At 45.4% G+C, this 26,045-nt stretch overlaps 3 protein-coding genes across 4 annotated transcripts in view; 2 read left to right on the top strand and 1 right to left on the bottom strand.

Annotated features, from left to right (window-relative positions):
* Positions 1 to 14,591, bottom strand: part of nudcd1 (NudC domain containing 1) — a 35,308-nt gene extending 20,717 nt beyond the window's left edge. The window contains exons 1-6 of the mRNA XM_086193812.1: positions 14,367 to 14,591; positions 13,528 to 13,682; positions 11,178 to 11,363; positions 8,495 to 8,678; positions 7,775 to 7,963; positions 3,992 to 4,199 (exon numbers count right to left, since the gene is read on the bottom strand). Coding sequence (XP_086049938.1) covers positions 3,992 to 4,199; positions 7,775 to 7,963; positions 8,495 to 8,678; positions 11,178 to 11,363; positions 13,528 to 13,682; positions 14,367 to 14,481 — 1,037 coding nt within the window. The 5' untranslated portion in view covers positions 14,482 to 14,591. The remainder of the gene's footprint in view (positions 1 to 3,991; positions 4,200 to 7,774; positions 7,964 to 8,494; positions 8,679 to 11,177; positions 11,364 to 13,527; positions 13,683 to 14,366) is intronic.
* A 144-nt stretch (positions 14,592 to 14,735) lies between these two features.
* Positions 14,736 to 17,065, top strand: LOC147240363 (transcription and mRNA export factor ENY2). The gene is made up of 5 exons (XM_086193814.1): positions 14,736 to 14,858; positions 14,964 to 15,034; positions 15,138 to 15,208; positions 15,299 to 15,373; positions 16,787 to 17,065. The coding sequence occupies exons 2-5, from the start codon at positions 14,967 to 14,969 to the stop codon at positions 16,861 to 16,863; spliced, it is 291 nt and encodes a 96-aa protein (XP_086049940.1). The 5' UTR covers positions 14,736 to 14,858; positions 14,964 to 14,966; the 3' UTR covers positions 16,864 to 17,065.
* A 1,587-nt stretch (positions 17,066 to 18,652) lies between these two features.
* The window catches only part of pkhd1l1.1 (PKHD1 like 1, tandem duplicate 1), a 38,633-nt gene continuing 31,240 nt past the window's right edge, over positions 18,653 to 26,045 (top strand). For both annotated transcript variants that reach the window (XM_086194206.1, XM_086194205.1), the window contains exons 1-16: positions 18,653 to 18,949; positions 19,073 to 19,150; positions 20,183 to 20,327; positions 20,406 to 20,514; positions 21,066 to 21,123; positions 21,203 to 21,296; positions 21,453 to 21,506; positions 21,597 to 21,670; positions 21,763 to 21,805; positions 21,907 to 21,977; positions 22,062 to 22,172; positions 23,417 to 23,509; positions 24,327 to 24,592; positions 24,696 to 24,787; positions 24,858 to 25,017; positions 25,895 to 26,030. In XM_086194206.1, coding sequence (XP_086050332.1) covers positions 18,895 to 18,949; positions 19,073 to 19,150; positions 20,183 to 20,327; positions 20,406 to 20,514; positions 21,066 to 21,123; positions 21,203 to 21,296; positions 21,453 to 21,506; positions 21,597 to 21,670; positions 21,763 to 21,805; positions 21,907 to 21,977; positions 22,062 to 22,172; positions 23,417 to 23,509; positions 24,327 to 24,592; positions 24,696 to 24,787; positions 24,858 to 25,017; positions 25,895 to 26,030 — 1,639 coding nt within the window. In that variant the 5' untranslated portion in view covers positions 18,653 to 18,894. The remainder of the gene's footprint in view (positions 18,950 to 19,072; positions 19,151 to 20,182; positions 20,328 to 20,405; positions 20,515 to 21,065; positions 21,124 to 21,202; positions 21,297 to 21,452; positions 21,507 to 21,596; positions 21,671 to 21,762; positions 21,806 to 21,906; positions 21,978 to 22,061; positions 22,173 to 23,416; positions 23,510 to 24,326; positions 24,593 to 24,695; positions 24,788 to 24,857; positions 25,018 to 25,894; positions 26,031 to 26,045) is intronic.

The following is a 26,045-nucleotide window of genomic DNA, read 5'->3' as shown; positions in this document are numbered from 1 at the left end:
TTTAAACCAGCAAATTCCCAAGACTGAGGAACACGTGAGGTTCTTCAGGCGGCACAATCTTGGAAGGTTGAGACAAGAAAAGTACAGCAGAAGTTCAGTGTTGATTTTCTCACTCGAGCTACGCAGCTTGATAAAACATAAATGTGTATTAAATCAACATAAACCCAAAGAAGCCGAAGCACGCAGCAGCAGTCTTCAGCTGTTAGCCTTCAGCTGACAGAGCCGGAGCAGGGACCCCTACTACATCAACTGTATCACATTGTGTTGCTCATTAAACGGGGCCTAAAGTACAGTAACTTGTAGGTCGGCGCACAAGTTCTGTATATTCATGTTCCTTGTTATCGTGCATACAATACTAAGCTCTTAAAACAATCATTATCCACAAATTCAGATACTCATGTTTTAATTCTATGTTTGCCTCCTTTTTTACTGAAAAGGTTGCTGCAATCAGCAACCAGTTCTCCGAGCCTGACCAGTCCAGTCAGCACCAACATGCCACTGCTGCTTCACTCTTCTCCTTTGCTCCCCTGAGCGAAGATGAAGTCTCCAGACTTCTCCTGAGCTCAAAACCTACAACTTGTCCTCTCGATCCAATACCCACCAGCATCCTGCAGACCATTTTGCCCACTATCAAACCTGCAGTCACACACATTGTCAATTCCTCCCTGGAAACTGGCATTTTTCCTGCTACTTTTAAGCAGGCCCGTGTCACCCCACTGCTCAAAAAGCCTAATCTCAACCCCGCCCAGGTTGAAAACTACAGGCCAGTATCACTTCTGCCATTCCTGTCAAAAATACTGGAGCGCTCAGTATTCAACCAGGTCTCTGAACATCTGCGGAACAACAACCTACTTGACTCTTTTCAGTCTGGCTTCAGGTGTGACCACTCCACTGAGACTGCACTCCTGTCAGTCACTGAGTCACTGAGACGAGCTCGAGCTGCTGGTCAGTGCTCTGTCCTGCTTCTGCTGGACCTGTCTGCTGCCTTCGACACGGTGAACCATCACATTCTCCTCTCCACACTCTCTGAACTCGGCATATCTGGTTCTGCCTTGTTGTGGTTCAAGTCCTACCTCACAGGCAGATCCTTCAGAGTGTCATGGCGAGGAAAGGTGTCTAGGTCACATGGCCTATCGACTGGGGTTCCTCGGGGGTCAGTGCTTGGTCCCCTTCTCTTCTCTCTGTACACCACCTCACTTGGTGCAGTGATCCGCTCCCATGGCTTCTCCTACCACTGCTATGCTGACGACACTCAGCTTCTCCTCTCTTTTCCACCTGATGACAGAACGGTCTCAGATCGTATATCAGCGTGTCCGGCTGATATCTCCACATGGATGAAGGAACGCCACCTTCAACTGAATCTCTCTAAGACTGAACTCATGGTCTTTCCAGCTTGTCCATCTGTTCAGCCTCAGGTCAGTGTCCAACTTGACTCGAGCCTACTTGTGCCCACAAACTCAGCCAGAAACCTGGGTGTCATGATTGATGACCAGCTGACCTTTAAGGTTCATGTGGCCTCAGTTTCTCGGTCTTGCCGTTATGCCCTCTACAACATCAGGAAGATCAGACCCTTCCTGACCCAACAGACCACACAGCTTCTGGTTCAGGCTCTTGTCATCTCACGCATTGACTACTGCAACTCTCTTCTGGCAGGCCTCCCTGCAGGCTCATTCAAGCCTCTGCAGATGATCCAGAATGCAGCAGCACGTCTGGTCTTCAACCAGCCCAAAAGGGCACATGTCACCCCGCTGCTGGTTTCTCTTCACTGGCTTCCAGTGGCAGCCAGGATCAAATTCAAGGCACTTCTTTTGGCTTACAAAACAATCCCAAGAACGGCTCCAGCCTACCTGGAATCCCTGATCCAGGTCTACTCTCCTTCTCTCCCACTACGCTCTGCATGCGAAAGACGCCTGGTGCTTCCAGCCCAGCGCTGCTCCAAATCTCTAGCCAGACTCTTCTCTTCTGTTGTTCCCAAATGGTGGAACGAACTACCGAACTCTGTGCGTTCTGCTGAGTCCCTTTCTACTTTTAAGAGACAATTGAAGACTCAATTGTTCAGAGAGCACCGAGGCACTGAACCTGACTCTTCTCCTCTTTGGGGTAGAATAAGTCAGAGGGTCCAAGACCCAGCACTTAGTGACTATGTAGCACTAACTGTGTTGTGTGATGTTGTATGTCTGTTATATAAAAAAAAAAAAAAGGGAGGGGGGCAACACTTCTTCTGCCACTAGATGGCAGTACCTGTGACCAAATCACAACTGAAGCACTTTTGCGCTTCCTATGGACTTTTCCTTAATTAGGTCTAAATTTTTGCTTGTGTTGTACGTTGCTTTGGATAAAAGCGTCTGCTAAATGAAATTGTAGAATTGTAGAATTCTAAACATTTAAAAGTCACAGATTTATGTTACTGTATTTTCAGAAATATTAAAAATCCTAATATTATCAAACAATTAGCAGACCCCTTGCAGTACCTCTGGGGACCACCTGGGGGTACGGAACCCCTGTTGAAGACCCATGGTTTACAGTACTACTACCACTATAACATCCAGGTTCTGGTGAAGCAGTTTTCCTAAAACTTTCCAGCTTTGTTTAATGAATACATTTCTAACTGCCATTTCCAGGCGTTTCCTGAAAGCATGAAGCCTGGCGGCATCCCGTCTTCACACTGAAGCGGCCAGCAAAGACCCACCAACCCCAGACGGATCAGGGGCACATAAAAGGGTTACACGACTCTTTAGGCCCCTCCCGTCTTTGTAAGATCCACATTTACTGACACTGGATTTGGCAACTTTGCTCACTAAAACCAAAAACACCATTAAATGTAGAATGGGTGGGTGTGAACATGGTTCGTGTTGATGATGGCATTTAAGTGGATTAAAACATTCAGACTTCTGACCCCATTGTTATCATGTATTCTATTCTATTCCCTGTTCACGGAGTTGAAATAATGACTGGTGATGCAAGCCTGCATGCCCTACCTCTGGGTTTCCCTCCGGAATTTGCCCTGAAATCATTTCTGGCATGTTGCTTCCATCGCGTATTTGGAATGTTTTCCTATCAATTATACAAAACACTGTTGTCAGAGTCCAGGAAGTCCCTGGGAGCTAGAGCATACATAGATCCTGTGAATGGATCAGAATATTCTACGTCCTCTTGCATGAGGGATATTTAAAACCTATGTCGTGTCGCGGAATCTGACTATGACCTCATTCAGCTTCAGGTTAGCAGAAAATGCTGAGTACTTGGCAGTGACGAATCCAGAGTGTTGCCTTCATCAGATTAATACCAGAATCTTTCAGTCCGTGTGAATGTGGAAATGAAGAATGTGGCACAGACTGAGTCTTCTAAATGAGACACAATCCTCTCCTCTGAGACTCACGAGGAGCGAGCGAGCGACAAATGCAGGGGTGTTGCTTTTTCTCACAATTCCACACTTTCCAACTTTTCTTTTGCAAAATTCAACAGTTTTTCTGGGAAAATTTGGAAATGTTGCATTTTCCATTGTTGCGAGAGCCACCATTTTGTAGAAGTGTTGTCAATTCCACAACACTAAGCGGCACATCGTCCCTCCTACGCTCATGCAGGTGAAAGTACAGGCCCTGTTTCCATGACCGGGATATTCCAGTTAAGGTCCATATTCTGGTTTGGCTAATTTTCCAAATAAGGTGTCTGTTTGCATCACAGCTGTGAGTATAATTCTGCTTCCATGTTAGTTGGAATATAAAATAAATATAAATTAGCAAAAATGATCATCAGTGCCTGAGACACAGAGAGCATGAGCCCGCTCCACTTCCAGCACGCCGCTGGGAATCCTAGGGGGACCGGCTAGTTAAATTATGTGAGGTCCGCCGAGAGAAGAGGTCAGTAGTTCACTCTGATGGCGGTTTCTCCATTACTGGGATAAACTTGGATGTTTCCTGTACCACTTCTGCTTTGACTCCTGAAAATTCTCCTGAGAGAGAACAAAAACTCACAGTAGCAGTTTGCCAACCTTTTGTCATCTTTGATGATCCAGGCGCTGGCCTCTGGGTCCACCGACTCATACAGCCGGCCCTCCAGTAAAGGAGGGAACCTCTGGACTCCGATGCTGATGTTGTCTGCTGCAAGCCGGAACTGCACCTCGTCTTTGGTGATGCCCTCGGGCACGCGCACGCACACCGTGATGTCCTCTGCTGTCTGCTGCCAGAAGTAAATGGGATCTGAATTCAAACAGGAAAGAAAAATTACGGTGCTAAAATTAATAAGAGCATCACGCCATCTGTTATAGACTCATAAATAAAACATCTCATACAGTGCAGGGAATGAAAGGTATGGCTGTTGAATATTCAGTGACACTGCAGATGGGGAACCGGACAAAAAAAAAAAAAAAAAATCAATGAATTAGACTGCAGTGGCCCTGCATTGTAATTTAAGTTTCTCAAAAGAATTGATTTAATAGCATCAGTGTTCATTACAGAGGGTGAGAAATAAAAGACAAAACATAAAATAGCATCAAGTCCACAGAAGGAACAAACTGGAACAAACTCCATCTTAAAGACGTTCCATTGTTGAGCGTTTCAGCGGCGGTGGGGACGAGGTGGTGCTGAGCGCTACAAAGGCCAAAGGATACGATTCAAGTGACGGTGCACACAAAGCAGTGGTCAAGTTGATGCCAAAACTCTTAAACCACGAGAGAACTGAGGAGTGCCGATGGATGATCTGCGCGCCACACTTGGCGATGGGACGCTCGCTGGAGAAAATCGCTCCAGGCTCCATTTTGTGAAGATTTGCAAATCTGCTGCGCTTCCAAACACGATTATTTTTCTCAAGTCAGCTTTTGTCTCATCATCGGTCAACAAAGACAACACATCAATCATTCTCTCAGAGCAACGATGGACGCTGATCAGCCTCACCGATACAGAAGCTCCTGAGGAAATGATCAAAGCTTAATAAGGAATGAATAAAATCGCCACAGGCTGCCCAAAACAATATGGTCATGACGAGTTGTATGTGTGGAGCATTTCTGTGCTGCACCCATCCGCCCACGCCACAGCTCAGCTCATCTTGACGGTCATTCAGAACTCTTCAGACAGTCTCTCTATTTTTGTGGTTTTCATTTATCTAAAAATACATTCACATCAGGAATAACTGCATGTGGTGGCTCTCTCGGGTCCATGACTACACGTGCATTCATGCTCCACGTGTGTGTGTTTGGGATTTTCAGGTTGACGTTTATTGAATTTTATGATTAGACATCAATGATGGGAAATCTGTCTCGGCAGTCACTTTAGTTCAACCGACCCCTGGGAAGTGCTGAGGTCAAGCACCACGAGGATCTGTTCCTAAAAGAGCAGTTTGTTCCATTTTAGATTGCTTCCCTTTTTTCCCCTCTAAAAGCCTTTATTATTTTTCACCCACCGAGGATGAATCAATCGTCACACTGCGACGTCACTGGCCATCAATGCTGCAAAATACATCCTCTTTGCATCCCCACGGGAGGAAAAACCTGCGGTATAATTTTAGCAGGGACGACACTGTGGTGGCAGCAGTGTACAAAACAAGGTGAAAACTAATTGATCTCATTTATTTCTCCAGCAAAGACGCGTAAGACAGGTTACATGTTTGGTCCTTTTCATTTGCAAGTGAGCGCAATCTCTCAACAGGCTATAAAAGGGTTTCAGTTAACTGTCGTGCGATGCTGGGCTACCGGCCAAGAAACTGCTGGCAGGTTTTACTTCATGTACTTCATGCATGATACATGGTGCTGTATTTATGCAGTAAACAGGTCTCATCAGCAGCTACCATGCCAAGGGAATGTCCGGCTCATATAAGCTCTCTTATATGAAACTGGAAGTTCCTGTCTTTAGAATAATTCAGAGGACTGAAGGAAGAAACAGCACAAGAGCAACGGTTACATTTGAAACACCGCCAAATTACTCCAGGCATTCCGCCGGCGGACTCTTTAAATAAATGACAGCCGGCCTCCCACCTCTGACCAGCGGATCTCGTCTCACGTCGCCTTGACGTCAGTGTTGATTGCCTCTGACTCAGCGCTCAGTTGGCCTGCTAGTGATTTGTAGCAAGTCAGCGAGGTGGTCAAAGAAAACACTCTCAAATTCCCTTTGTGTGTGTTTTTCAGTACGAATAAACATGTAAATATCAGCAAGATACTGAGCCCCTAAATGCTCCCGATGGCCCTGCGCCACCTCTCGCCCAATGTCACCTGGGATAGGCTCCAGCCCCCCCCCCACCCCCCCTTATCGGATAAGCAGTATAGGAAATGATGGATGGACAGATGGATGGTTACGTCATAGATAATTAATGACATCGCATCCACTATCAGATGCGTCTGTGGCTTAAAACGGACGCTGATGTGTTACATCTGTGCCAACTCTGTCGCGTAGGAGGGAACTCAGTGCCAGAGCTGCCATTCAGTCGTCTAAGCCCTGAAACTGGTCCAATCGAGGTGTTCCGGCCCGACAGACCGGCTCCAGATCTGGCAGGAGTGTGAGGAGCTGAAACGAGTTCATTAACACCTTTTGTTATTGGCTGAATCAACAGAGGAGCCGATGAGGTGAGCTGCCACATCTCTTCATTTCCAAATGGTTTTCTCTCTCCAGTGTTCACCTCCCTCACAACTCTGTATCGGAACAACATCCACGAACAGCCGAACGTCAAAACCACGCAGGGCGACACAATCTTGGAAGGACTCATAGAGGCGCTTCTGGCATCGAAATCCACAGCAACCGTCGATCTACAAATCACAACAAAACGAATCGGATCCTCACACTTTTATTCCATTTCTTTAATTTACCCAGCTACTGTTTGAGCTTGTTCACAGCACTTGGGCGTGTGTTCTGCAGTTGTGCTGTTACTATGAAGCAGAGACGCTTGTCAAGGCACCGATCTGGAATGGTAGCGCTGACAGTTTTTCAAACGCACCATCGCACACACCACCGGCGTGTGCCGTCTTGCACACGGATGAAGCACATGCGTCCAGTTCGCCGTGTGTTCTCAGGTGACTACATAGATGCAGAAAAGCAAAATGATATCAGGGACATCCCCAAAAGCAATCGAAACTTGGGGAAACTCTGTCTAATTCCAGATGTTCCCTAACGGTCGCCGTGTGCGCACTTGTTCCGGGTGTGTAAACCAATGTTATTTGGACTCATCTCTCCATCCGTGTCGTACATCATGGAAACTGATCCCAATCCCCCAGAAACCAGACGCCTCCTCTCTTGATATCTAAACCACTTCTTCCTTATCCAAAGCAGAAAGCGCCGATACAAGAAACGACTAAAAAGCTGCCGTCTTCTTCTGCAATATCTTTCAGATTAACGACACACCCATGGGTGCAGGCACAGGTGAGAAAACGACAACGGCCCAGGAAACCAGCGATGACCCCTCCACTCCACCCCGAGGATTTACGTTTCATTAGTAGAGGACTTCCGATGTTTTAAAAAAAATACATTGAGATGAAGCAACTACTTGTGAGCTGGAGGAGTTGTAAACACATTTGTCATCATTACAGAAGTTTGTGGCGATGGCGGGGGATTTCATCTTTCTTCCCATCAAAATGCCAAACGTTAATTGCAGCTTTCACGTTCTACACATCAAAACACCGACGACTGTTTGTCTTTCTAGGAAACGCAACAGCTGGTATTGAAGAACTGCTCCCACAGAACACAAATGTTTCCCCAGTTAACAATTAAGCCAAACAACAGGCAGCTGAATGGCTGCGTAATGACACAGAAACTACAAATGACCCGGTGCGGCGGAGAAACCCCCAACCCACCTGGCCTCTCCACCTCCATGGGCTCTGGCTCAGGCTGTTCAACCGGTTCACCGTCCACGTGCGTGAAGACAAACGGTTTCTCAGAAGCCACCATCAGACCCTTCCCCTGCGGCTCCACCGCTGCGTAATGAGGCACCGACTTCCCCTTCAGGACCCTCCTCTTCCTCACTTCGTACTTCTTCTCTGGACCTGCACGTGGAGACGACAGCGACCTACAGGAATCAGCGCCACAACCAAACTCCACTCATGGCTGACTTTTGTCACATGGTGGCTCATAAGTGTCAGTACCAGGGTGCCTGCTCTTTTTTCCAGCTTTGTGTATTTTAAACTTGTGTTCCTACTTTTTTTTTGGTTGAGATTGTACCTGTTGTGTTCCCTATAAAAGTTCAAGCTACACAGGTTTTGATGTGATGTCATTCCAGAGCCGAGCTGGACGCAAAATCATATCATGTTTTTATAGGCTTTCTTCCTGTATTTCTAACTTTACCAGGTTATGTGCCTTTGAGCCTGCTCTAAAAGTCGAATAGGAGGGAAAAGTTTTCCGTTGGAAAATCTGGAAAACAGCTCATCAAAATTCTGTGCTTTTTAAGACTTTCAAGACCCGCGCGAGGACCCTGAATACTGCTTGACAAGTGGAACACAGGCTTGAAGTTTAGATCCTCTCATCTGACTTCAGGCCCGGGGGCCGGCTAGCTGACACTGGCTCAGGGCGCCACCCACCTTGCCCGGTAGCGCTGGCGACCGTGATCCACTCCAGATGCACCGAGTATCCGCTTCCTTTGGTTTCCTGAGGGTCTTTCTGGATGTGGAGCAGCAGGATCTCCACGGTGTGAACTCCCGTCTGGACATGCGAGACGCTGTGGAGGATGACGAAAGGTCGCCCCATGTCTTCCCTGAACAGAGGCTGACCACACACACAAAAGTCAAACGTTACCATTCCTAGCAGACAAGAACGATGGAGTCTCTTCTCTCAGCACCCAGAATGCTTTTACTCATGTTTATACAGAGGAAAGTCAGATTTGTGATGTGCAGGCTTATTTGAATTCCATCCTCTTTTCTTTTTTTTAGCAATTCACAAGAAATTATAAACTCGCCACTGGCACTGTTTTATTGATTAATATAGGGCAGCTTATATCTACGATAAACACGAGCAGAATATGACCAGCAGACATTCAAGTCCGATCCATTGCCCATTGGATGACTTCCAGTCAAGTAATGTGGCCTTCAAAATAAAAGCTTTTTTTGCTTTTCTGAAACGTGAGCTTATTTCAAAGACAATATAATAAGGTTTCCTTTCCTAAATTAACAAAATTACAACAATAAATCTGAAGATATATTGATAATGAAACTATTGTTCCTCGCGGCCCTTCAGCCATTGTTAATCTACAGAGCTAAAATTTCTCAATTAGATTCGAGCAGGAAGTCAAACTAATGACCACAGAATATTGAATATATTGGGCAAAACTGTAAGTGACTGAGATGAAATATGATTTAATAAAAATAATAATAAAGTGACTCCTCCTTGATCTTTTTTTCTTTTCCCATCTCAGGGAATCATTCCACCACAACTGTGTCCTGTAAGTAGTTCCTGCTTAGCGCAATTAGAATTATGAATTCCTACACCCCGATAGCCAGATTTGACAAGCAGCTTTTTCTTCACTCATAAAAAAGTAATAGCTTGATATTTGATTATTGATGCCTGTCTCCAATTAACCGTGTTTTTAATTTATGCGGTGTATAATCCAATAACCTCCGTCTCTGGTCGGTAATTCAGAGCGTTCATTACCGTCGATCACTCCTAGTACGCAGACATTACAGATAATTTGCCTGAGACAGTTACGGTTGACCTTCTCTGACAAGAGAATAAAAGCTCTGACACACAGTCCGATGGTTTGTGACCTGACGACCGCTCGCACAGAACTGTCAGGCCTGCTCATGTTATGCTAGCAGCACCTTTACTTGGCCATCGTTAGGGGGTGATGTGGTGAGCCAGCGACCCGGCGTGGTAGAGTTGTGATTAACACAGCCGTGCTGTCAAATGAGAGGATACTCATTTTTACAGTTTAAGTTGATTATAATTGGGTTACAAGCAATTCTATTATAATAAAGTTTCACATCGGGTTTTTTTTAACATTCATTTCATAAGTTTTATCGTGTCCCAGAATGAGCAATTTATTATATTATATTGTAGAACTGCAGAAAAACTCAAAAAAGAAATAAGAAAGGAAATCTAAAAACGTCTCGACCAGCTTCCATGTCAAAGTTCCCCTGTTGCTAAGAACCCAGCATGTGTGAAAGGCGCTGCCAGCATCCGGTGCTTCTCAGCAGCTTCCGTCTGCACTGGGCCGTGAACGCATTCATCCTGGGAATTAAAACAACCGATTCAAACTAGCAACTCTAAATCAACGCCGGCTGTTGTCTGGGTGAAGAGGGCGACGCGATCCCGGCTTCAATCTGTCTGCATAAACACATCTGGCTTGTGGCCGTTATCATCGCAGCAGTCACAAACAGAGGCGAAACGCCGTCTGGCTGTCTTGGCGCCGACGCTGAGATTAGAACAACTCAAGAACTTTGTTTTCAGAACTCATCAAGAGTGTTCACGCTCTTCAATCGTAGACTCACCGAAGACTTCAGGATTCAATTTCCAAAGCGTGACAGAACTTTTTGAACATGAAACGTGGTTCAACTCATTGGTAAGCTTATAATTGGAATACAGTTAAAAATAATCATTGAGGATCCTTGAGGTGAAGAACTGGACATTCCTTGGTGCCAATACGACTGAGACAGACGATTTGCTGCTTGATGGTTAGGAGACAGGAGTCAACGTTGCCTTGGCCTCTCCTGAAGTGAGCGAACTCATTTATCAGTTGTAAATAAATGATCCTGTGTGATTCGCACGCTCTTCCCTAACTACAGTTCACGTCGTCATATTACTGACTACCAAGCACTGAAACGTCACCGCTCTTCAAAAAAATAGTCGAACTTGAAGCCATTTGCTGATATTTAACGAACAATTCTAGCTGCTATGAAACAAGTTGATTGAAGGAACAAGATCAAGCCCGACGGTTTAACTCATCGGGCCGATACCAATACTTTTAATAAATAATAAACTTTTAATAGTAATTAGCACTAATACACGCTGATAGAGCAGATATTACCGTGCAGCCCAGATAAAGCAGCCCCTCCCTCTCTTCCAACGTGGTGCCTGAATGTGTTGATTATCAATTATCAGACACGACTTCTGAGAAAGTTAATTTTTCGTGTTGTTGCACTTGCAGCGAGTCACCAACGGAGGGCGTAAAGAGGACACAAGTCAGAGTCTGCCCTCATTTGTTGCACCAACCTCTGATGTATTTCACATGGCAAACATGCAGCCTAGCAGTGGACCGGCTGCTACACTCACCTCCCACTTGGTATGGGAGCTGTCTCCCCTCTTGCCGGTGCGGAGCAGGTAAAGTCCCCCGCAGCCATCAGAGAGGGCTGCCCAGGTTGCTGAGGTGAGGCTGAGGGACGCACAAACACGATCCTCACGCCGGCTGGACTCAGGCATGAGACGGTAAACCTCCCTCGGCTTCCCCAGGGCCGTGTCCTGGATTCACAATAACACACGCTGGTCAGCAAAAAGTCCTGAACACAGCCTAAAGATGGCCTGCTTGATTCATATTTACTGGGAGGCGCAACTAAATGTGGTGGTGGGTTATTGTGGGCTTGCTTCATCCTCATGAATTCCTGGGTACTCGTATGGTAGCGCACAAACTCCGTCCGTGTTAGATGGCTCACCTTTAACCTTCAGGACTGAACCAAAGAGGGGTGCAGGGACAGTTTTGTGGACTGGTGCCGTTATATCATCCCAACAATCACTGTTGCCATCTTTCTCAAGTCCACAGCCTGTTTTATCAGTGGAGGTTGATGGCGCTCGCCGTGCATCACACCTACGCCTCAACACAGCGTCGTCATGTCAGTTTGAGACCAAGACGGAGAGAAAATAATACTCGGTTTTGCACTGGAGGTTTGAAGGTTCCACGTCACACTGGTTAATTTAAATTAACATTCAAGATGTCTTAAAAACGGAACCTTTTAATATACAGGATTAAATATCAACTTGGTTTTATAGAATAGCATCAGCTACGCACCTGCACTCACACTCACACATGCACACACACACAGTTCACAGCCCTGCAAGAATTGAGGAACAGTTCCCAGTGGAACTGAATCGTATTTCTATCTCACACTACAAGACGCGTCCTTGAGAGGAACGCATTTTCACATTATGAGGCTGCTTATCTTAAGCTGATATACAATATTTTTGAAGAGCTAAAAAGACAAAAATGAACCCCCCCCCCCCCCCCCCAAAAGAAGCTGTGGCTTCATAGGAAGGACCTATTGACTCTGGAAACGCCCCCCCCCCCCCCCCCCGACTAGGATTCACTTCCGACTATTTGTGGTGTCATAAATCACAGAGCAAATGAAGGCTTTTACTAATGGAGCCTTCCGGTAACAAAGGCAACAACTCTCTCCACAGCGAAGATCCATCACGCCACCGTTGGAACAAGAACAACGTGCATCTTTAACCAGGCGGGTATTTGAGGTTGCTTGAGGATTTACAGGGTCGGAACATCACAACTCTGTGACAGACTGCCTGAGCAACAGCAGAGCAGCCAGGCTGAAGCTTCAGCAAGTGAAAACACAAAAACATGATGTTCTTAAAGGAAAACGGCCACAGGAATGAACCCTCAGCAGAAAACCTGAGCAGAACAGAAGGCGCATTCAAGAAAAAGGAGATATTAACCAGTAGGATCATGTGACCGGGCTTCAGGTTAGAGCCTCACTAGTATTTGATAGACAAACCTCCACATGAGCATCAATTACTCACCACGTGAAGGAACAGCGTATCAAAGGGTCTCTGCAGCAACTGCCCTATTCTCGCTATGGAGCGTGACGCATCAGATTTCATCGCCAACTAAAGCACGATGCACTTTTGTGATCATTCTCTGCAGCATCTGTGCCGTCAATGCCCCGGACAGAGTGTGAACCGCTTATACAATGAGCCGAGAGGTAATTATCATGTGATTATTGTAATTATAATTTCAGGAACACATTTCCATAAAATTATTTTAATGATGCCACTGAAAGACAAGTAGTGTATGTCAGGATTATAGTCTGATGCTCACCGTTCAGGCCAGTTTAGACATGAAAAAAACCCCACTGAGGACCCTATTATCTCTCATCATGGTCAGTCTTGTCGCAGGAGACAAAAGAAGGACTGCTGAAATGTCATTATAAGCGTTTTACTGATTTTTACTCTTAATATCAATGTGGCATGAGTCCTCTGATGAACTGAGAATCATATCACGTAACAATCGTAGAAATAAAGGTAGACAAATTCTGCAACTGAGCAGGTCACAAAAGAAAACAGCAAAATGGGTGATGTGAACTGAGCCTTGTTAACAGTGCACCTTTTTAGATGCTAACATTGTGGAATTTTCTCTTGACATCATGCCAGAAAAGCACCCTGGATTTGCTGCTGCAGCGCCACAGCATCACTAAGAGTATTTGGTCACCACCTACTGGCGCGTCATAGGCACTAAAGCCCGTCTGCCTCACAGAAACATGATCCCTTTACTTACCAGCAGTGGAAAAATAAACCCCACAGCAATTAGCTTCATCATTAAGGCAGACACATGTCTAACTACGCAAGCCAGCTACAAAACTGGTTAACTTCCAGGAAAACCTAGAGAGTCTTACAGGCTTACCAGAGTGACAGTGAGACCGAGGACCCGCCCTTTGCAGTCCACAAACAAAATGCTGTCTTCATACCAGGGATCCAAGTGCAGGTAATTATACATGCCAAACGCACGCATGTGACTCATGGTGTACTGAGTGTCCGTCAACTTGACTTCCTCCACGGCTGCAGCACAAGAAAGAAAACACTCTGGTTAGGTCACTGAAGTTTATGACAGTTTGTTCAAACTTCCCTTCTTTCTTGCGATTTTCATCAAATGTTACCATGGCTTATCTTGCCATTTCGGTTGCAGTGTTTTGCTTTTCTTTTTTTTAAAACTTGGGTATAAAAGTGTTAGAGCAACTCTCACGGTGGCAGCATACAGCTCTTCACCGCTGAATGAAATCAAAACACGGAATGCGTACAGGGGAGGTGTGCACGTTTACATATACGAACGTCTTCAACTTTAAAAAGCAGCAAACTGGAGTTGAGAACTTCTCAGTTGTTCATGTTACTTGCTTGTACTACAGCGTCTATGTGTCTTATCTCCGGGGTGTCTATAGCGCTGATTCTGTCGTACATTTATTGTTGGCAATGATGTTAACTGATTAAGATATTGTTACGAACACAAAAGTACACTTTATTTCACTTTGAATCATGCCTGCAGCTAACTTTAGCTAGAGCAACTCCACTGAAAAACCACCAGACATGCCGATAAAGAGATGGCGAATTAAATTACATGAAGTCTGAGAATGTCACGTACATTAATATGTGCGCGATATAATTTTGTATATATGTACTAGCAGCTGGTACTTGGAGGCTTCTTTTTATGCTAGCTAAGTAAGGCTAACGTTAGCAAACCGCTCTCACCAGCATCCAACTCAACGGTGTAGGTCGGGATGGCGTCCAAAGATAACCTGTAACTCTCAAATTTGGGGTCCAGCAGCTCCCCTTTGACCTTCAACGAGTAATTTGAAGCAGCCATGTCTTCAAATTGTGACTTTATCGCTCAAAAGTAAGAGAGAGGATGTTGTTGAGGTACTCAGCGAGAGACACGTTTAACGTCGTGTCGCACACGGACGCTATTTCGCTGCGGACATGACAAGCCCGAGTGCTTCTGGGAAGTTGAGTTCTCCTTACTATTTCCCCCTCAATTTGTTTCACGTACCTTTGAAAATCTCCTTATTAGAACTTACGGATAAAGAAAAAAGTAATATTTAGAACCGTCGGTCCCCATCTTCAGAAAAGTTAGTTTGGCTGTTGGCAAAACTTTCAAAGCGGAACCGTTACGCCTGATGTGCTTCAGACGGCGCGGTTATGTGAAGGGACCGTGTGTGCCTCAGCTGATCCATCTCGACAAAGGTAACGGCAACACGTTTGCTAGCTAATTAAACAGTAGTTGTGGATTGTACTGACTGGTTCCATCCAAACTGACCTATCTGCTGTTGTTTGTATCTGGTCCGGTAGATCATGAGCAAAGACTCCCAGATGAGGGCCGCCATAAACCAGAAGCTGATAGAAATGGGGGAACGGGAGCGGTAAGCAAGCTGCCCCCTGCAGTGACGTGAACACCAATGGTTTAGAGATAGCCCCTGGCTTTGATGCAGGTCAAATGAATGTCAACTCAATGTGTGGCCACAGGTTGAAAGAGTTGCTCAGGGCGAAGCTGGTGGAGTGCGGATGGAAGGATCAGCTGAAAGCACACTGCAAAGGTTTGTGTGTGTGTGTGTGGGGGGGGGGGGGTCGTCTTACGAAACCAGCTCCCCTCCTGAAGTAATCGATGCTAACACTTCTGTGTTCAGATGTGATCAGAGAAAAGGGCCTGGAGCACGTCACAGTGGAGGACCTGGTCACAGAAATCACACCCAAAGGCAGAGGTATGATGACAGTAACATTCGAGAGAGTGTGAAACAGTCGTTTCTGGAACGTGCTCTTCATGACGTACGCTGCACCTAAACCTGCTGGCCATCAAAAACCCTGAGTTTCCCCCGACTCCTCCCTGCTGTTGGAGCTGGGAGGAGTCTGACGTTGGAGGTCCCTGTTCAAACAGCCATGAAGTCCAAGGCGTAGCCCCCTCTCAGAAGACGATGTTTCGACCCCAATTAGATGTCCTGTCACTCCCAGACAAATACCTAAAAGAACGCAACCGGTTCCCCGGCAGTTACGCTCTCATCTGAACGACGTTCTCCCACCGCACATCTCCACTATTACCTGGGGGACCGCTGGGTCTCACTACCCCGAGGTCGGACGGTTCATCTCTTGTCAGTTTTGCGCTGTTCAGTGAAACGTATTGGCCCAAGTGAAGAAACATGCAGACAAATACACAAAAGGGTCTTTTATTCATGCGTCACGTCCAATAAAACTCTAAAAACGGAGCTGCAGGGTTCCGACCTTCCTCTTTTTGCTTGAGGTGAAGAAATGAAATGTTGCTGAATGATTTGATGACTCATTACTCCTATGAAAAGAATAATGACATCACTGCATTTCCCAGCAGCCACCGATCATGATGTCATCATCTTCATCGCCTCTGAGACAGTTAACACTTTTTATCATGTTATTTGCTGCTGTTGTCCTTAAGCGCAAACTGGAAAATCCAACGTTTTTTTCTGGCATCACGGGAAGGACTAGCAGGGCTGTAGGCCCCCAGCTCTGAGTGGAGAACCACAGGCTCCCTCAGTTAAAGCCGGTGGGATTTTTACATCGGATTTTGGCTAAAATCTGAAAATCTGTGGCGATCAAAAGTTTGTAAGACTTACGGATTTTTCTTGACGAGGTCATCTTTCCAAATGACAACAACCTTTATGATTTTTGAAGCTTAAATTCAACCAATGGAAGTAAAAAGTTGGCGCAAGAGGACACCGGGAGCTACATGTGGCTTCAGTGTCACCGTCACTAGCGTAGCGCTTCTTCTGCTTTCAGCGCGATGGTGTCTGTGGTGTTGTTAGCTACTTGTTAGCAACACCAAGCTACCCGAAGGCTTCAGAGTTCACGAGTGCAGTGTTTACTGATGTGATTTATTTCATAGAACAAAACCTTTTAATATCTTTGGCAAAGCAAAAACTGTGGTGAGGGAACTGGACGTTCCACAGTGCTAACTTGAGGGTTATAGAGCTCCTTCCTACGTATGTACAGATGTAGACAGACAGACATACATAGATCCTCTGTGCTGTGAATGTAGGAGCAGTGACTCACAAACACCTCATGATGGCCCAAACTTCCCCTCTGTCATTTGTCATGGCGGTCCGTACGTTTCTGACATCTTCTACTTCCTGTTCTGCTCTCCTCTGCAGCGCTGGTACCAGACAGTGTGAAGAAAGAGCTCCTGCAGAGAATCCGAGCGTTTCTAGCTCAACACGCCGCCTTGTGAACGCCTCCATTCCTGTCTAGACATTTTTTACTCTCAGTAGACCCATAAGCAAAACCCAAACTGATGTTTGTTCTCATTGTGAGCAACGCTGAGGTATTATTTTTATTTTCTATTGTGTGTTTTCATATTGATTTTAGTTTGTAATGCAACCATTTTTGGAAGAAAACAAAAACCCTGAATAAAGTCACGCATATTTTGGTAATTTGGACTTTTGTGAAGTTATTTAAAACCTGTACGGTTGCAAAGGCGAAAGCCTCCTTACACGTCCCTTCTGTTGCCGTCTCTTCTCCTTTTGGCAGCGTGTGATTTGAGCTAATAATGCATTCACGGCGCAGCACTGACAGCCTCCTTCTGTTGCACGTTGTTCAGGAGGATGTTTCCTAGAAAGACCTGAACCGTCACCTGATGCTGATCTGTTTTGATTGTAGTTTTTACATTTCCAAACCGTAACACCCAACCATTAAGGTGTATTAATTACGGTCAGTTCCTGCTTAATTATGTGGGTGTGCTGAAAAATCATTACTTAAGCATAATGAGCCATTCATTAACGCGCCTCTGTTGTAAAGTGTCAAAATCTCAGACGCTCGCCTCGACCTGCAGGACAGCATTGCTGCTCTTCATTCTTCATAACTTCAGAGCTCACGGGGAGAAGTTGTGGGCTCTGATGGCGACAAGTATTTATACTTTTGAGGGAGTTTTTGCTGGGGTGTGTGGGTGGTGTGAGAGCGTGCGGGGGCCACACACGCGTGGGTTGTTTGTTCTGGATGATGGATGTGGTGGATGCCTGCTGCTGTCTGCCCACTCGCCAGAACAGAACTGGTGTGTGTGTGTGTGTGGGGGGGTTTGGCACGCAGAGAATAAAAGGGTTCTACATCAGCAGAGAGCGGAACCTGAAGACTGACTTGGGTTGTTTCTCCAGTCACAAACAGTCAAGAATGTTGTGTTTTGTTTAATTTAAATTGCGAATGTGAAGAGAGTATAAATGCTCAGCATAGTAGGATGGAAAAAAAATATATATATATATATATGTGTATGTATATTTTCCTTTATGGAATCACGGAATTCTGGGGTCGGCTCCAGCCCCCGCGTGCCCCTTAACAGGAACCACCGGAAGACGATGGATGGATGGAATTCTGGGGTTGAAATAATTTGTTGCACAGATTTGGTACAAAATTAAACGTCTTTTGATCATTTCATCGTTGCCTACAGTGGATTGTAATCTGATCTAATCTCTGAATTTAACCAAGCATGACGGGCGCTAACGATTTTGTGCTCCCACCAGTGAGAGAAAGAACTTTTTTTTTGTGGGTGTGGAGGGAATTTTAGTTCGACGCTCCCAACTTGTTAGTAACTTGTAACTCGTTGCCGTAGAATAACGCGACCTGGTGGTCAAAACTAAACTGAGGCCACTTCAGTAGCTCAATGAAAGGGATACATTCAATCTTGCAGCTTCAAAATATCCAAACCGGGGCCAGGAGTGTGATTTTGTAGCCGTAGGTTCTCTCTGGGCGCCAGGGTTTGGTAGCGTGGAGCTGTGGATGAGCTCATCCCCATGCTGCCGGTTCAGCAACTCTGGAATGGGTTTCCCGTTTATGAAGCTGTTGCTCAACATCCACATTGTCAGCTGGAGAACTTGTGGACGTCTCAGTCTGATTTCAGGCTGTGATGGTGAGTCAGGAGCTCAACGTGATTGCAGCAGACCCCTCCCACATCCAGGTGATGGGCGGAGCCATCACCTTATAAAGACTTGCTGTGCGATCAGGTGTTTTATGCTTCTCTCTCTGGCCACTTGACATTTCCAGCTAGAGGAAAACAATTCCTACTGACAACAGGGGAGTCTCCCGGTTTAATTTTGGAAAAAAAAAAAACACTGGAAAAGATTTCAGTTTGTCTCTAAATCACTGCATCAAGTGAATCAGTCTGTGCAGCCTGAGGTACTGCAGCTGCATCTCTGGAACTTCCACTGACTTGACCTGCTGTGTGGTTGGAGAGGCTGCCGGAGGGGCCGCAGGGGTCTGAGACGTCTCCAGGATGGGCTCGTCGCTACGGGCAGCGGCCCTGCTCGTCGCGCTCTGCTGCTGCTGCTGTAAGTCGCCTCAACGTGGACACATCTGGACAAAATTAGACAAATAAAGAAATTTAGAACATGATCTCACACACCCCTGTCCAGAGGAGAATTATTTATTTATTCATTTATTCATTTATTTAGATGCTCAACGAGTTGACTACGTTTCTCCTCGTGTGGGAAGCACAAACGGAGCAACCCGTCTGACCATCTCAGGTTCCGGTAAGTCAGGATGAGTTTAATCCACATTTATGGTTCTGAAATAAGAAACGAGGGCTAATATTTTTTATTTTTAATGGAAGCTGAACAACAAGGTAAACATATTCAACTGGCCAGCCAAGAATCCAGAATTTGCTGTATAGATTTAAAAATAATAGCGGATGTTCTTAAAGTTCCAGCTGCTTTTCAAGTCAAAAATTTAAAAAAAAGTACTTTTTCTCTCGTAGATACCAGATACTAGTACACAGATACTACCAGGTACCAGATACTAGTACACAGATACTACCAGATACTAGTACACATTCTCCACTCAAGTGAGGGAAGTGTAGCTTTAACATTTCTTTAAAAGTATCTTTTTCAAGGGCGGTTATTGTTTCACCTGATTTTCTTTGAAAACAATTAAATAATTTAGTCCAATTTTATTATATTGTTATTATTTGAAGACTATTGAATCAGTTGAAAAGCAAATAAAATAAATATCAACCAGTTTAATGAGAGTGATTGGCATGAACTTACTTCCAGCAGCAGAACTTCTGATGAGGCTTCACCTTCTAATTGATTAATTCTTTTCATTCTGGAGTCCAAAGAGGGAGAGCAGGAGGGCAAAGTTCATCAAATGTGATCATTAACTTTACTGCACTTTTTTAATTTAAGCAACGTAAAAATGTTTCTTTTTTTTTTCCTTTAAACAAATCTAATTTCCAAATATGAACTTATTTGACTGCTCATAACGTCTGCTAGTTCTGATGATGAACACACTGAGCGTTTTGTTTTGTTTTCCCACTGTTGTTCTTCTGTCCATCCTGGTCAAAATTGTCTCGTTGCTGGAGAGAAACGGTTGCGATATCAAACAGGACAAATCAGTAATTCTGCTCAGTGCAGTCAAAGTAAAGAAAGAAGCCTGTTCTGAAAAGACAAAAATAAAGAGGTCCTCAAGTGCAGAAACCTGAAAAAAAAAGCTCTTCTTCTTCTTGACTTCCAAAACTTTTATTCTAAAAAAAAAATGTCTTTTTTTTTTTTTTTTTTTTTTGGAAGGCTTTTCCCAGGAAGGACAGTTCCAGCTGAACCCGGATGACGACAGTTTTGGGAACCGTGTGACGCTGGTGTCTGATACCTTGTCGGTCCCGTGTGACGTGGAGAGAGACTCCACGCACAGCAACCAGATCATGTGCTACACCAGGTAGCCCTCAAGCCGCACAGTCTTTTGTCGTGTCACGCCCTGAACATTCACCTGGTCGCTTCCGCTCCCCCCCCCCAGAGCCCTGCCTAGTGCTCAGTTTGTGGTCCATGTCAGTGTGGACGGGGTCCCGATCCCTGACAGCCAGATATGCAGAGGCTCATACAAACCGTGGCACTGCAGCCTCTTCGTGAGTTTCACTCTCACACTGAACCGACACATCACCCGAAACACGTATTCTGACGTTCATTTAATCACAAATAGATTTTTCAAGCTCAAAAATATGTATTTTCCCCTCCTGCGTCACTTTTTTTGTTATTCCAGGAAGCGGAAAGAGCCAGCCATGGCAGCTAATGCTAACGCTAACACCCCAACACATCCGTTTACTAACTCTCCAGCTCACCCTCTGTAATAATCCACATCATTTTAATCAATCTTAATCTCAATCCATGAACTCTTTGATTCGAGGGACAACCAAACACTCCGAATACTCCATGAGTGCCTGAAACTGGGATCAAAGTGTAAGATTTCATGTTTGTCAAGTTTTGCTATTGTTGGCCTTCAGTCGCTACTAGCTTCCAGCTAAGTATGCATGGCTGGCTCTTTCTGCATTCTGGTGTCACAATAAAGTAGGGGGCAGAACAACCATCTTAAGAAGCTCTAGATATGCTAGGTACTTGGAAGGCAAAATACATTTCTTTTGTCTTTAGTGTTTTTATTCATAAATGTTACTCCCCTCAGCCCGTCTGGTACCGCACGCCGACCATCACAGCTCTGACTCCCGTCAGCGGCCCCCCGGGTAAACTCCCTGCTCCTGCTGGTGAATTTACTGAGTCTGCTGTCAACTTGGAATCAAAACTAGTTCATAAACTCCGCAGGTACCCTGGTGACACTGCGAGGGCGGATCTACACCGACGTGTATGGCAGCAACACCGCCAAGAGCTCAAATGGCCTCAACGTCCGATTTCTGAGGTATGAAGTTTCTGCGTTAGGGATGAACGTTCGAGCTGACAGTATAATAGCCAAAGGTATAAATGCTGCAGAGAAACCTGGAGAAAAAAAAAAAAAAAAAGCTCTAACTTCTGGTTAAATTAATCAACCGATCAATATAAATGTATAAATGTACAGATCCTACATGGGAGGGATGCCGTGTGAGATGCTTAAACCGGACTCAGACGAACTGTGAGTACTTCACCGATTTACGGCGAATGTATTCAGGCAAGAAGAGTTTCTTTTCGTGTGTTTGACTACAAATCTGAAATGATTCCAAAGATATAACCTGAGACTGGATTCTGAAAGTTCCCACTGGGGTTACATGAGCTGCAAGATGACGGGGACGTACGTCGGTAGGCTCTCATGGATTCTTGTCAACCTTAAAAGGTCACCAATTCCTTTTAATTCCAGACCCTGAACTCATGGTGGATTTGTTTCCCCGCAGGGCACCACAACTTGAGTTACATCCTCGACAGCAATTTTGGAAGGTAAAGCAGAAACAAAATTGCGGAGAAATGAATCAGAAAGCTGGGGCTCCTTCCTCAGCCGGCATGTGTCAATCAGTGTAACGATGTCGTTTAAACCACAGGAGTTTACCGAACAAGGACCTCTACAGAGTGTCGTCGCTTGGGAAGCTGTCCATGTTTCAGACGTTTGCAGGTGCGCTAACAGGAGGAGGTCGCCACATCAGGACTTGCTGAGTTTATTCTTGACACACTAAGCTTGATTCTGTTTTTTACACAGAGGTGATCGGGGTCACCCCGTCAAGCGGCAGTGTGATGGGGGGGACCCTCCTCACCATCCGTGGCCGCTTCTTCGACGAAACCGATCACCCGGCACGAGTCCTTGTTGGAGGTAACTGCCACCGTTGGCGTGCGAACTCACCACAAAGCCTCTGGTTTCTAAAAACTCTGCTGACTTTGTGTCAGAGTAGAACAAACTGTCCCGCACGCGTGTCACACATCTCTACAATGTCGACAACACACAGTCAAGACACGCAGCGCAGTTAATCCTTTTCAACAAAGCAAAATGTGAGCGTTCTTTACAACAAAAGAAAACCATGGAGCTGCGCGACCAAGATGAAGCGATCCGTTGAAAGCTTAAGAGATGCGACCGGGCGTGACAACCAGCCATGAGCTGTTACTTCATCTCTGAGGGGAACTCACGCGTTTTTCATCCTCACATTTTTATGAAATCATCAACCAGGCATGTGAGCGTTGTTGAGCAATTGTGACATTGGAGAGATTCTTGTCAGGATCTTTGGTGAACTCACAGCTTCGTCGCCTCCAACCTACCAGAAATTAGAGTAAAGATTCATTAAATTGTCCTGCTCGTCCAAGCATCCCGTTCATTTTAATTTGAATATCTGGCTTTTTTTTTTTTCTTTTTTTTTTTAGACGTTTTGTGACAGTTTCAGCACTGAGAATATTCCTGCCTCCACCAACGAGGTCACGTAGACACAGGCTATCAACATGGTATCTTCAAATTCTGTTCATAAGTTGCTTTCAGCATAAATAGATCTTCTGGGCCACTGATCCAGAACACGGTGAAGATTACTCTCGGTGGCTGAAATATTCTCCGTTCAACCGTTTCTCACGGACACAGTTGATCGAATTCATCTCTGATACATCCAGAAGAAGAATAACCCAACCCTGCTGCCAGAGGCCTCCAGAGGCCCGTCAGGAGCCACAGTTTGATCCAGATGGCCTCCCACAGTCGGCCGCTCCATCCTTGTAATGTCACTCCCCACCGAATTCATCAAAATCAGTCCGCTGGTTTTTGAGATTTCCTGCTCCCGAACCTACAGACGCGTCGGTGGAATCAGCGAGACTCGGCTTCCAATCCAACAAGGCCACAGTGTGGAGGGAACGTGCTCGCCCTCCACCTGCGAACCACAAACCTGTCGCACCTTTGTAGTTTAGAGGATGAGTGACCTTGATGCAGTCCCCATTAAGAGCATCTTCACACAAAATGAAGACTGAGTCCCATCGGGGGTTTCAACTGACAGGAGACCGCAGTCTGTGGCCTGTAGCGTCACGTTTTTGCACGGCTGGACATTGATTTAGACCTGTCACTCACTATCGCTTGATTTCCCACAGGCGTGCCGTGTGAAATCCAGAGCGTGTCCGATGACAGAATCACGTGTCTGACCCCCGAGCAGCAGGTGAACAGCAACCAGACGATCTTCCCAGGTGAGAAGGCGCTCCTCTGCTTCTGTCTTTGATGTGACGTTACCCCGGCGCTCGTCTCCGTCCGTGTCCTCTGTCAGTACAATGAGGGAACATTCGTCAAAGTCTTGATGCGTGGAAGTATTTCAAGAATCCCTCCCTCTGTTGCCAACAAAGCGCTTGTTTTTAAGATGCGCCGTGGATCTGGTGCCGTCTCGTGACCGTCACCACTCTTTGATGTGCTGTTATCTTGTTCTCTGATGTGACAAAGACCTGATCTCAAGATATTTGTTTTTATTTATTTTCTTAAAGGGGCTCAAACAGATGACCAGCCTGGGCTCCCGTGTCCAACTTATTTATTTCACATTATGAGTTTGAAACTCTTCTGCTCGTCAGACTGTGTGTGTATTTTAGTTATGGTAATATTGTTTACAAGACTGAAAAAAAAAAACATTCCCTCAGGTTTAATCAAATTAAAATATCAATAAATTGATTGAAATCAGACTGAAACCTTGAAGTTTTTGACTGAAACAAGAAGAGAACTAATAAATGTCTGAAATGGGAATGGAAAGTGATATTTTTAGACCAAAACCTTAAAAAAAAAACAACAGAAAAACAAAAAACAAACTTCAGGTCAGTTTTAAAAGACTGAAACCAGAACGAGAGAGCTGTCTTTTCCCTCGACTGAATAAAGAAAGTCAATTCAATATGACAGGAAGTGAGATTATTGATGATGACAGTTATATTATATTATAGGTGGAGTATTTCTTTATTTTATTATCATCTTCTCACTCAAACTCCTCCAGTGTCCTCGTTTGCTGACCTCTCTGTCTCAACCCAGGTGGCCGAGGCTTGAAGCTGGAGGCGTGGAACGGCACCAGGCCGGGTCTGCTGACCGACATCCTGAGCTACAACCAGAACACAACTGGATACTGGTCCCAGTGGGTCGACTCCATGCCCCACATCTTTCCGAATGGTTACAATACTTTCACTACACGAACCAGAGGCTTCTTTGTGCCTCCGTCCAGCGGCAACTACAACCTTTACCTCAACTGTGACGACCGATGTGAGCTTTACCTCAGCAACTCCAGCCGCCCAGAAGATAAGGTGTGCAGCCGCTGACACATGGATGTGTGATTCTGTGACCACACCACCCTCTTGCTTGTAAACTTTTTCTTTTTTCTTTTTATTTAAACCAATGTCTCTTTAGGCTAAAGTGGCCTACCAGCCTCATTATGTTCGTGACTTCACAAGACTCGCATCACAAAAGTCTGAATTGTTGACTTTGGAGAAGGGAAAAGCGTGAGTGCAGACGACGGCCGAGTTTAGCGCTCGGAAGGCACGAGTCACAGTGAAGCTTCTGTCTCTCCAGGTATTACTTGGAGCTCCTGCAACAAGAATACGGCGGAGCAGCAGGTATCAACCTGGCCTTGTTTGGGGAGGAGAGCCCCTTCACAGAGGACCAAACCAACGATGCCGTTAACGAGCTTCAGGTTATCGTGGCGGACTATGAAGTGCTGGATGAGGAGCAGGTGAGCTACCGCTAACGTGCAGCTTTACTTCATAAAAAGGGGGACAAAATAGTGAGAGGTTGATCTCAGTTCAAGTCAACATGGTGGATGTTGCCTTTGGTGATGAGCCTGCCACCGGACCTGTACCTGTAGATGGGACAGGTGTGAAGCCCCTCAAACCTGCATTCTTTCTATTGACCAGTAGGGGCGCCACTAGTTAGCAAGGTGTAACTTCTAAAGAGTAAAAAGAAGTAGCTTAAGTTTGGATAAAGATGCTAATTACTCAGACATTTTCTGACTTTATAACTCTGATTGAAAATTGAGCAATGCTTTTTTTTTTTCAAAGTTGTTTTTTGCTAATAGTCACAGGAGGAGATTGGCAACACTCTGGTGAAGCTAAAACCAGGAGTTAGCTTAGCTTTACGTCCTTGTCCGTGGAAGTCACTGCATCCAGACAAGAAACACCACAATTTCAGGCTTTTGAACCTCGATCGTCCATAGCCAGTAGGATGTAAACGGCGCTCTCTCCCTTCCTCCAGTTTTAATACAAAATCTTTAATTCTGCTTTCTAGTTTTATTGTATCACATGCAGGGAAGGGTTTGTAATAAGCCTGTGTCTGCTTTTAAATCTATTACAAAACAATTCATTCATGTAAAAATGTTGATTACAGCAATTAAGCAACAAAGTTGGGAGTCGCTAAATGAGGTGAAAGTAAATGTGACAGGAGTTAAAGTGAAAAACAAGTCCTGGAGTCCAGTGATTGAAAACCCAGATGGATTCATTCTGATCGCTCATCATACAACTTCTCAAAGTCTTGCGTGGGAACGAGGAGCTTTTCTAGAAGTTTCCAGTCACTGCTTGTGAGCTCACGTTCTCGCGAACACGGCAAACCTCCAGGTTGTTACCTTTGAGTCATGGCGCAGCGAGGTTCCAGGAGTCCACGAGGTGCAGATGGTGAGCGTCAGCAGCAGTTGTTCCGGCTATGCGTGCGGGAGCACCTTCTTCAGCCTGGGCTACGGAGACGCGAGCACAGGTAATGTGACCATCA

Source organism: Aulostomus chinensis, chromosome 22, assembly GCF_037954235.1.
Source record: "Aulostomus chinensis isolate RoL2024-O1b breed Wild chromosome 22, RoL_Achi_v1.0, whole genome shotgun sequence".
Classification (NCBI taxonomy): Eukaryota; Metazoa; Chordata; class Actinopteri; order Syngnathiformes; family Aulostomidae; genus Aulostomus; species Aulostomus chinensis.
This window is presented reverse-complemented; position numbering and strand designations above follow the sequence as displayed.